This window comes from Scomber japonicus, chromosome 17, assembly GCF_027409825.1.
Source record: "Scomber japonicus isolate fScoJap1 chromosome 17, fScoJap1.pri, whole genome shotgun sequence".
NCBI lineage: Eukaryota > Metazoa > Chordata > Actinopteri > Scombriformes > Scombridae > Scomber > Scomber japonicus.
Window position 1 is genome coordinate 18840934 of NC_070594.1, and position 12219 is coordinate 18853152.

At 41.1% G+C, this 12219-nt stretch overlaps 1 protein-coding gene across 3 annotated transcripts in view; it reads right to left on the minus strand.

Annotated features, from left to right (window-relative positions):
• The window catches only part of syne1a (spectrin repeat containing, nuclear envelope 1a), a 116616-nt gene that overhangs the window by 9219 nt on the left and 95178 nt on the right, over positions 1-12219 (minus strand). For all 3 annotated transcript variants that reach the window (XM_053336444.1, XM_053336445.1, XM_053336446.1), the window contains 14 exons: positions 11967-12114; positions 11751-11845; positions 11173-11407; positions 10574-10768; positions 9126-9251; positions 7675-7830; positions 6877-7035; positions 6148-6314; positions 2941-3103; positions 2147-2334; positions 1741-1891; positions 924-1106; positions 628-765; positions 212-403 (listed from right to left, as the gene is read on the minus strand). In XM_053336444.1, the coding sequence (XP_053192419.1) occupies positions 212-403; positions 628-765; positions 924-1106; positions 1741-1891; positions 2147-2334; positions 2941-3103; positions 6148-6314; positions 6877-7035; positions 7675-7830; positions 9126-9251; positions 10574-10768; positions 11173-11407; positions 11751-11845; positions 11967-12114 (2296 nt within the window). The remainder of the gene's footprint in view (positions 1-211; positions 404-627; positions 766-923; positions 1107-1740; positions 1892-2146; positions 2335-2940; positions 3104-6147; positions 6315-6876; positions 7036-7674; positions 7831-9125; positions 9252-10573; positions 10769-11172; positions 11408-11750; positions 11846-11966; positions 12115-12219) is intronic.

The following is a 12219-nucleotide window of genomic DNA, read 5'->3' on the forward strand; positions in this document are numbered from 1 at the left end:
AAATGAAAAGCATAACAGTGCAGGTTGATTGCTGTCAAGTGAGCATGTGTGTTATACTGACTGTTAACATACTGATATACTCTGTTCCTTGTCAGCTGTCAGTAGTAAACTATGTTACACACGTTGTCAGGATGTCAGGAGGGTGAAGGAGGGACAGCTGTTGTGTAACTTTTGTAATGTGTTTACAGAGAGTGTGTGTAACTTTACTCACGGGCAGGCGTGTGAGTTTCTTGTAGTATCTGTCAACTCGTCCAAAGACTTCCTGGCAGTATCTCTGCAGCTCCTCCAGCTCCTCTTCGATCACAGCTGCGTCCAGAGGTTCGCTCTTCTCGATCAGAGCTTCACCCTGCCTGAACACCACCTCAATCTTCCCCGTGTTCAGATAGATCTCCTGCTGGAAGGCCTGAGCAAAAAAAACACCACAGAGGTCAGAGCACAGGAGGGCCGCATCTAATTTCGATTTTTCGATAATCTACTGTGTAATCAATTGTTCATGTATCTAATAAAATGTCACAGTTTAACCAAATTTGAGGTAAGACCTTAAATGTGTCAATTTACAGTGAATTTAAGAGAGGTTTTTCTATTGATTATTTATTGATTAGTATTCAGAGAGTGCCTCTGTCTTACCCTGAGCTGTTTTATCTTGGCCTGAACGTCACACTCAGAAAAATGCTCTATGTTTGTCAGCTGGAGGTCCATTTCAGTCAGCCACACCAGGATGCTGTCTCGTGCTGTCTCGAATTCCTCCCTCTGGCTGATGAAGTGCTGCATGAATAAAGAACAGGAACAAATATACTTACTTGCACTGTGTTTTGTTATCTTTTTAAATTAACTGAAGAAGTTAAATTAGACCCAAATACTTTGAATTGCACAACTGCAGGTAAACCTCAGGGTCATGAAGTCAACACACAATGTGATGTTACCTTGAGTCTGCGTAGGATGGCTGCCACCCTCTTCTGCAGGTTATCCCATCGCCTGTTCCCATCATGCACCATTTCTCTGAGTCGGCAGGAGGAGTCGGTGCGGTTCTCACGGGCCAGGCGGCGGTACTGCTTGTTGATCAGCTCCAGCTGGGTCAGACACTCCTGCACCTGACGCTGGAAGGCCTGCAACAAAAACACAAACATGACCATCACACAAATTATAACTGTAAAAAGGACATAAATGCAGTCTATTATATGATTTTTGTTTTGCATGCATAAAGAAGAAAAGTTAACAAGGGCTAAACCGCAGTAAATGCTGATCTAGCCTTACGAAATGAGTGGTTATTAAAAGCTGTGACTTAAAATCCTGCAATTTTTTATGAAATTCTATGTTTAACTCAAATGAACTTTCCAATCAGGCACAAACAGGGCAGCTGGCAATAGCCCAGGCCAGACTGCTGCAGGAATGTGCACGTGCAGAGTGATGGACTGCAGCAGCTGAGCAGACCAGCGCAGACAAGTTTGAGTAACATGAGACACTTTCCTCTCTTACCCTATTTCCTCTACCCTGTAGTGACCGTGTCTGTCTGTAATTCTTTTTGCTAACATGGAGAAATTTACCATGTGACAGAAAAAATTAAAGACATCAATGTGTGCATAAATTAATAAACCACATCTACAACTAGACATGCATTGGTTCTATATATTTTTGTAAGTGACACACTTTCAGATACAAATTCAGCCAAGTATGAAGTACTCAAAGAGCAACTATCTGTATTCTACTCTCTTTTTGCTAATAAATGTGAAGTAAACAAACCTCAAACTTCTTGAGCTCCTCTTTTGCGACAGTGTAGAGAACCCCAGAGGAGTTAGGCAGAGCTGCTGTCCTCTCTGAAGTCTTCAACCACTCCTCAAACCTGGAATAATCATCCAGGAACTTCTGCCACAACCTCCATGTCTCCTCAATCCTGCACAGAAAAGGTTCATATATGAGGGAACTCATGTCATAACTAAATATTCTAAAATAATGAGTGCATGCTTTTTATTAGTATTAGTGATGACAGTATTACTGGTATACTTTATACTGTACATGTATAATATACTGATGTCCAGATCTGACACATACGCTTTCATATGACATTGCACATCAACAGCAGAAGGTCATGTTTGCATGTGAATATAATATATAAGATAGGATTTTTTTTAATCGAAGAGGCACTGACTTAAGCCTGCGCTCCATGGACATGGCGCAGATGTTTCTCCAGCGTCTGTCCAGCCCCCTGGTGGCCTGCTGGATGGAGTCACACTCAGTCTCTGTGGAGCAGGCGTCACAGTCGTGGAGGAGGACTTCACACAGATTCAACACGGACGCCACACCTGTGCTGTGTTTCTCTATGTCCCTCTGTAGATCCTGAAAGTTATACAGAATAGTAGCTAGATTTTTGCAGCACTTAAAGATTAAGATGTATAACATTATGTGCTTGTCTGACAGCAGTTTATGTTGAAATGCATGCTGTTTTTGCATAATAAAAATAAATAAATCAACAAATGCCTCCTACAAGCATGCAATAAGAACACAGTCAATCTGTGTTAGCTAGCTCTGAAGAGTAAAGAGGTCAGTGGGGTCTGAGAGTCCAGTCCAGATTTAGAGCGGCATGTTGGCAGCAAGAAGGATACTGATACTGACTGTAGGCTACAGTAGCTTTACACAAACAGCCAGAGATGTATGCATGAGTCATGGTAGAACTTCCTCATGTGCTTCAATGTCATATCTTTTCCACCAACTCTGTTTGAATCATGTTGTGAATTATGTTCTTCCTCCCAAACTGTTTACATTCATTTTCTTTCATTTATGTGTGCATGAACATTATGTTTCTGCAGATGTTTGTGAAACTGCAGGTGTATACAGTATTTCTATAAGATGGGATATTAACACCATAGTCCCATCCATATTTTTTAAGGTTTGTTTTTTTTTACAATATTGTACTTCTGATAGCCTGTGTTTTGTCCCACTTGCCTGCTGCTGGTTGAGTTTCCTCTGGATCTCCTGGTCATCACATGTGTCATAGACGATGGGCCTGGACAGCTCGGTCTCAATGTGAGCCAACCATGAGCGCAGGCTACTCATGTTTTTATCTAACTGCTGCACCGCCACTAGAGTCTCCCTCAACTTCTTCACCCTGGTGGAGAAACAGAGTCAGAGAGAGAGTCAAACATGTGACAACTGTAAACAGACAGGGAGACAGTCTGCTAGAGGAAAAATATGCTGACAGATTCTTGCACATGTTGCTCAGTCAATGTAACGACATACAAGAAAACATACTGTAAACATATCTGGTAAATCCTTCATTTAATTGAAGGGTGAAATAAAAGATTATATCATTATTAAAACCAGGAGAAGATGTAGAGATTCATAAAAGTATCACACAAAATAACTTCAGCAAAGTGTGAACTTTTGCTGGAAAAACAAATATGTAAACAAGGGAAGTGCTTTAGTTGACGATGGGAACAGTCTGAACACAATGCAAGTTTGGATGTGGTTCTTGTGTAATGGAAGATTAATGGAGACTGGGGGAAAAAACATTTCTATGTTTAAATCCCAGCTAAATGTAGCAGAAGAGTAATATGAGTATGAGATTATTATGTCTATCTGAGCAAATATTTTTAAGCTCTGTATAGATTTTCTCTTTTTTGGGAAGTGATGAAACCTCACTTGAACCCTTAACAACAACTGGAAACCATTCTGGATCTGTGAAAGCCTGATATTTAAAACCTCTTAACACTGCAATCCACAAAATGTGAAACATGTTTATATTTGCCACCATCCAACCATCTTTACAACCGTCTGTACCAGTCAACATTCAACACCTCACCCTGCAAAGCAATGCAACTCTCATCATGTCACCAGACAGACTTGATAAGAATGAAGGTGTCGGCCATTAGTTATTGCATAAGCAAACTAAAGACAAACATCTAAAAAACAACAGACACATATAGCAGCTCTACTTTTATTTGCCATCCTGCAGCTCTCTTATGCTCTATATCAGCTGCTCACCATGTCTCAAAATTGCTAAATCTCCTGTTTACTATTTCACAATGCAACATACTGTCGGACGCAGTCGATTTACTGTCTAAAACTACAAGACTACATTGCCTCACTTACAATCCAATAAACACTGTCCTTGGTCAAACTGAAGTAATTTGTTGCACAAAGCTGCAATGCTTCATTGCATCAGCTCGGTTGCACTATCAATCAGAAAATTATGCTATCCACTAATTAACACTCTTACTATTGTGTCAAGTGTCTTGAATTTATTATACTGTCCAGTGTGACAATCCCCACCCTGGAAACCCAGACTGGTTAAAACAACACAATATATTTTATATAACAATATATTTCACATACTAGATCAACCAGATTTGCATTCTGCCATGAAGCTAAAACTAAATACAATTTTAAAAAGTCATCAGAAAAAAAACCTCAAACTTAAAATACTCCTAAAGTTGATCCTGTAAACACAACATAACATAGTTGTGAAAGTTCACTAGAAAAAAATGCATTGTATTGTAGGTACATGAGGCTAGTTAGCTCTTTAAGACTGCTGATTTTTGTTTTGTTGTCTTAACAGCTCCGATATAAATTCTCAAAGGTTTCCTGCCTGTTGATATCGCAGTCGCAGTCTGGCAGGTCCTCGCTGGGGTATCCTGCCATATTATCTGTTCCTAAATCCAAAACCATGGGGGCGCGAAATTCCCAAAGACAACGTTAACGCCAGGAAGCGTTACTGTGTCGAAGGAAAACACTCTTCTGTGTGTGCTCCACATGGGATTTTCTCTAAACTCTGTCTGGGCAGAGGGGGAGGGCCAGCAGGTTGTAGCAGGGTGGCACAACTGTGACTTTCAACTGTTGCTCTTCAAGGTTAAAAAAAGAGAACCCCAAACAGGCGTGCGTGGATATGTGTGTGTATGTGTGTGTATGTGAGAGAGTGTGACTGCCTGAGAGTGACAAGTACTGCTGTTTCTAAAAGGAGACTTACAGTCAGAGGCATGTGCTGCAGAGCTGGCCTGCCTCAGAATACGAAGCACAACATACACAAAGAGGGATTGTGAACAAAAGCAAAGGCTGTAAGCTCCACGCATGTTGGAAAACTTTGACGGTAGTGCACAGCAAAAAGGAAAGTCTTCTGAGTAAATCATGTTTGCAGGAGAATAATAGATCCTTGTTAAGGCAAATAATAAAAACTCCAGAAAATGTTGATAAATTAATCCACATGATAAAAATGGAAGGTTTTCTTCTCTCTATTTCAGCTACAAACCATCTCTCCTGTTGTTTTTTAGTTACGGACGGATATAACAAACAAAGACAGTGCAGCTGTCTGTATTAGGTCAATCCTTCCCTTCTTCCCTCCTTCAGGACTTTCCCAGAGGGATACAGCCGGACAGTTGTGGGGGAAGGGTGGGACGGGACAGTTGCATTCAAAGTTTGCGTCAGCTCACTTTCATTTCAAAATATAAAGAAATATGTTCAATACAATTTTCAATAAAAAAGGTGCTTTCCATATAACATCTAACTGAAAATGAGAATGACTAGTCTGCAGCAAATTCAATTTTTGGGATTGCTCCAATAGAAAAGTAGTAAGCATAAGAGACCAAAAAAGCACAATAAAGGACGGATGAGGAATGACCTCTCTTTGCTTGGTTTGCAGTTCCCCTGAGTGGAAGCCCTCTGACACCTGCAACAAACTCAGGAAATGCCTCACAAGCATTGTGGGAAAATAAATTCCCGTCATGTGTCGTAGTGATGGAAACCAAGGAAACAAACATATGCTAAAACATGCCTTCACTTAAACCTTTCTCCACCAGGAGGAGTGATGCACAATGTGAAGTAAAGAGAAATCACTTTGATGAAGTTACCTTTCATATAGTATATGTATATGTGCTTGCTTTTGGTGGTTCAAATACACACTTTTGCTACTGTTAAACATCACTTCTAAACCTGTACTCATTCAATTCATCTTTTCTATGATCTGTGCAATAAGTGACTTTATTTCTGACCCTAAACCATATTTTTGATGCATTTTAGGAAACAAAGCACTGTACAAGTAATATCTGATATTGATTTAAACTGGATTTTTCCTCTTTTCCAGTTTGCCCTGACAGAAACTACACAATCTCTGCCATCAAGCGACACTCTCTTGTGGTCTTGAGAGTCTTGTGAACCCACCTGGCAGCAATAAGATCCAGCAGGTGTTGCCAGCGCTCGCTGACTTTGCTGAGTTTGTGTTGGATCTCGGCCGCCTTGCTGTCTTGGCTGGCCCTGGCCAGGCGCTCACCCATAACCTGCAGCTGCTGCTTGTTCTCCTGGGCCACACTGATCTCCTCCTGGTAATCCTGAGGTAGAACACAGCAAGCAGGTTAACACAGGAAGGTGTGATTGTAGTGTGCAGTTTGTGTGTGTGCATGCAACTGTGCATTAGGGCTGCAGATGAGACAAAATTAGCCTATCAAAAGCTAGTGTAGTGATATTTTCCTGAGCAATGCACTTTCTACTGAGGAGAATACATGTAACCGATTTCAAATGATACTTTGTTTTAATCAGGCACTCTTATCACAAAGTACTGTTTTTTTTTAAATTCAAATGTATGAGCACTTCTATTAAGAAAACCTATTAAAACAGTACAGTAAGTACCTAGCAAGTACCAAACTATAATAGTCTTAGGTTAATTCCTTCCTCTAACTATATTGCTAAATTAGATTAAACTTAAATGTATTATTTGCACAATAAATATAGTTAATGGGTAAATACATCAGTCAGTGGATAGACATGCAAAGTTTTAAGTCAAAACAATCCAAACTCAACTCCAAGCTCTTCTGCATGCATAGATGTGCTCATTAATTTCTAATTCTGTGCATTTCAGGTATAATTTTGGTTAAGATTGTGTGCTGAAATCACCTTGCGCAGCTTCTCAATCATCTCCTCAATGCTGATGTCTCCATTCTGAGAAACCTTGCTCTCCATCTGTGTGAGCCATTCACACAGCTCCTTGTTTTTCTCGTTGAACACTGCCCACTCATTCAACTTCTCGCACACCTGCTGCCTGCGCAGGGAAAGCTGAGGGGACAAGGGTTGGGGGTAAAGGGGTATTGTTTGGGACGGAAAGGGAAAAGGAAGTGTGGGGAAATGAGAGAAAGAAGGAGCAAAGGAATCCAGAGAGATGAGGAGAAAAAGAGTTAAAACATGAGAAAGACGTGACAGAATTTCACAGTAACTGAATGAAAGAAGAGAACAGGTGAAGGATAAACTGATGATATAAAATGTATAATTATAATGTACCACAGTGTCATTATTTAATGCTTTGAATGCCCTTTCAGTCTTGCGCAAACAGCCCTTGACAATAACATATTCCTGTGGCGTCTGTGTTGGCCATGGGTATGGAAAATTCACCACAGCTGAACTCTTACTCTGTCAAATGTACTGCAGCTGTGAGCACTGTCTATCTTCAGCAAGGATTAACATAGATTACTTCACATGTCCAGTATTTGCTTGAACTAACTATATTATGTAAAAAGCAAAAGACTGTTAAATTAAAATCACTGTGTGCCTGAGATTGAGAATATACTCTCAAATGTACTAAAATTAAACATTAGTTTTAAGATACAAACCCATATTAATTAGGAAGACAAAGCAACACTGGCTTTCTCAAACACCATAGTAAAAAAATATAGGCATGTGGGTGCTGTGTGTATCTACCTGGTGGCAGACCTCCTCCCACTGGCACTGTAGCAGCTGGAGGCGTTCCTGTAGGACAATGATGTCATCTGCGCTCACCACACCCTCCAAAGAGTCTCTTAGCAAGAACAAGGAAGTGAGGTCGTCGGTCCAGCCCTCCACACTGCTCTCCAGCTCCTGCATCCGCATGACAGGGCAAGAAATTATGGACCACACACAGATGATCAAGCCTTAAATGCAAACAATACTTTTATAGTAGTGTAAAGAGTCACTTCCTATCCAACAACCACAGCCACAGCCAAACAGAGCAGGAAGATTCACAAGCATGTCTTGCAGCTGCTACTCCCTTTGAAATTATAATGAGGAAAAGCAAAACTACAAACTGACAGTGAATATTACTGAAAGGCATGTCACCCAAAAAAGATTTATTCTAAAAGCAAGGATCTGAAACTGGTTTTCTGAAAATAGCCTAAAAATAAGAGAGTAATGTAACAAAAAATGAAAATATACCAGCTACATTCAAGGTTAAAGGCAGGATATGGTAACAGAGGCATCCAACCTTGCATCCCCTCCTCCTCTGTCTCTGTGATGGTTTTGCTGCGTTGTAATCATTTGTAGACTCAGAGAATGTCTCTATTGCGCAACACACAAAATAGGAATCTCGCACATGCACAACACACACATTCATACATACACCCCCACTGCAAACAGGGATGCTTCTCTCGCTCACTCTCATGCGCACATACACACACTCTCTCTCCCCCGCTCTCTCTCTTTCTTTCTCTCTCTCTCACCCCACCCCCTCTCTCTCCTCAGCTGATGCTATGTGCTGCTACACTCACAGCCCTCCTCCTCCCTGAGGAGTTAAGGACGTGTCATGCATGAAACATGACTGCATACAACGTCCAGTGGTTAACACAGACCGCGAGTGAGCATCATATGAATTCTCTTGCACATCAGAGATGATAAGTGTGGAAGCAAACAAAGATAATGTGAGCAAGTCAATTTGTTCATTCCAGGCATAATTTCTGTCTAAACCATACTGGTAAATATTTATTATGGCAAGCTCTAATTATACAGACACATATAAACATTTTCAAATGATTTCAACACCAGAAATTTGGTTCCTCCACAGGAGAAAATGTTACACAACTAGCAGACTGAAAACCAAGCGAACAAGGTCACACAATGAGACAGCAGCTGATAAAGTTTTTTTTTCATTGATGCTGGTCTGTTTATCTGTTTGTCCCAGATTAAGGGGGTAGAGAGAGGGCAAATCTGTCAGTGTCTGTGTGAGCGTGACAGTGTTTGAAAAAGAGAGACCAAGACAGAGAAAGAGAGAGAGAGCGAACATCTGTCTATATATTATGTATACAAGAGTAAAAGACAATGGGATACTGAGTGAGGAGAGTATGTACTGATGAAAAAACAAACTTGGAATGAATAAAATATTTGCTTTATATTCTACTCACCTTGCACCTGATTTGCTCAGAGTGTAGCTCTTCATGGTGGTCAGGCAGCAGTACAGACAGCTTTCTCTTGAAGGCCCTTAACTTCTCCAGTGATGTGTCTATACCCTTCTCACATCGCTCCCAGTTCTACGCACACAAACAACAAGAATTAGAGCAGAAAAACACACACACACACACACACACACATATACACACTGAAACACATGCAGATTGCAGATCTTTTCAGACTCTAAGAAGTTGCTATTACTGCAGCTGCACTATTGCTGGCATCGGTACGAGTAAGCTGCAGAATACATGATCATAACCTGACACACATTTTTTGCACACACATACACATATCTACTGAGGCTGAAGTCAGATGACATCAATCATCATGCTGTAGACTGCCCACTCCGCTCTGAACCCTGCCTGCAATACCATGAGAGAGAATGACACAGCACTACCTCAACCACCAAAGAAAAGAACTAACACAGCTTCATAACAAAAGAGGGAGGTTCTGCTCCAAAGGGCACAGATTACAGCTATTTTTAGAATCTGAATAAGAGTCCGATTCAGTATGAAGCAGGGTAATATTTGGTAAGAAACGCTGTGGGTAAAGTAGCATACCTAAAGCAAGAGTCATGTTGAAAGAGCACTCAGAGCTGGACTAGAATAGCTATCGTCCTCAAACCAAGAAGTACAGAGAGAGTAACTAAAATCACAGAAGAATGAGGTCAGGTGGAAGACAAAACCACCTTTAACAAAAAATACAAAAAATAAAAAATTCCCGGATGTATCTTATAAACTGCGTCACTCAGTCCCCATTCAACTCAAGGCACTATCGCAGCCTGTAAAATCTTCCATGCAGGGTGCAAATCATTACAGCTCACTGCACAGTCTGCATGTGCGTGTGTTCATGTGGATGTGTGCCCTGGGCTGGTACTTCATCTTTGAGCATGTGTACCATTTTTAATGTCCAAGCATGAGGATGTGTGAAGATTTGCTTGCACACATTTTTATGGTGCTTCATTTATCTGAGAACAGAGGTGACTCTATCTCTATCCTTCACTTACTGTCAGAACTTGGTGCAATGCTGCATAATTCACGTGATAACCTGGTTTCACTGCTCTGCATGTACAACTGGCCAGGCTCATTAAGGGTTCAGATGGACCAGTGCCCTTCAGCTTTCCTCACAGCACTAAAACTCTACAGCACAGTAATACAGTAATCAGCTTGCAACACAGACTCAACTCAGTAGTACAGTATGTCCCTAATAATATACATCATATCTATCTTTTTACCCTCAATACTATCATTATGACAATCAGCATAGGAACAGTGAATAATAATAAGTCTGTATTTTAAGTTGTCATGTGATTTTTGCTGGCACAGGAAGTAAGGAGAGCAACAAACCACAAAAGAAGAAGGAATGAAGCTTCACTATTTTTCCAGGTGTAGCTCTGACTGACCTTCAGCAAGCCATGCAACTCTCTTCTCTGTTGGTCCAGGCGGTGGTGGGCGTGCCTCCACCTCTCCTGGATGTCCATCAGCTCAGTCTGCAGCGTGGACTCGGCCCTGGCGTCGGCTGCTAGCAGCAGGCTCCTGCCAGCCTCCACTGTCAGGATGTAGCCTCCCTGCTGCCTCTGGAGCACTCGCTCCCTGAGCTGCAGGAATATTGACAGGGACAGCGGACAGAGGGGGTACAGGTTAACTAAAGGAGTCTAAGGTTGGAGATGGGGAGAGGGTTTATTAGCAGGGATTTGATTTGGTTAGGTTAATTAAGTGTTTTATTAGTCATTTGAAATAGGGTATATCTTTGTGAAGACTTCATATATAGATTTCAATAGATGAGTAGCTATTTGCAGTCCATCTTATAAAAATGCAGACTATTCAAATAAGCTTTATGAAAAAATAATTAATAGACATAATCCACTTGCTAGTGTCCAAAATTAATTTTTTATCAAAATTATAACTGGCAGTGATAATAAAATCATAAATATTTTAGATAGACTGATGTCAATGGAGATTTGAATAAGTTAGGTAAAACCTCTTCCATTGTGTAACCTACCTGTATCTGATCTAACAGGTTCCTGGCCTGCTGCAGAGCGACTGCCTCTCCTGGCTGATGTACATCCGGGTCTCGGGTCACTTCCTGGAGCCATCTTAGAAGCTTCTCTGCCATCTCCCGGTAGTTCTGCCACTGGCGGACCAGACTATCAATAATGCCCCTGCGCTGCTGGGCCCGCCTCACTACACCCTGCCACTGATTGCTCAACAAGGCCAGCTTTACACTGAAATCATCTCTGTTAGTGGGACAAGAGTAAGAAAAGAACAAAGAATTTAAACTGTGCAACAAACTCAGCACAAAAAAGCTGTTAACACCTTCAATACAATACCATTCATGTTCACTATTCACAGACACTCTCATATGTAGAAGACCAGAAAGAATAAATCTAATTGCAACTAGTTCACTTTTAAAGTCTGAATCAAAGTTATAAAAGACGTTCATGTTCCTATCCTGTAATTTAGGGCTTTTAACAAGCAGTTTACATGTTAAGCACATATGCTGCCCACACCTTGATAGATGTTTCTATTAAATTGGTAAAATTGTGTATTAAGATCATGTGTGTCTGTGCATGTCTTTACCTGTCATCCACATGTCCTTGGTCCAGCATATGATGTCCATCGCTGATAATGGAGTACAGAATCTGTTGTCTGCTGAACATCTCTGCCTGGAACAACTGCAAGTGTACAAATACAGAAACATCAACATTGTTCACACTCAACAACAACCTTTAGTACACCTCATTCATTCACACTAAAAGCACCCAAACACCCATATACAAACAGTATCTCTCTGACCTCATGGTCTCTCTGCTGTTCCAGCAGACTCTGGTAGTTGCCTGAGATCTCAGCAGCCAGCTTCTGTTCAGTCTCAGACAGGAAGTCCATCCAAGCTTCACACTTCTGGAGGAAGCTCTGATGCTGGAGCAGCACCGCCTGCAGTTTACTGGAGAGGGACAGAAGTAGTCCACAGTAGGATCATCACCAACAGGAACACATGAATAGGAATATATGAACTTAACATGACTTAATTGATCATTTATACATATTT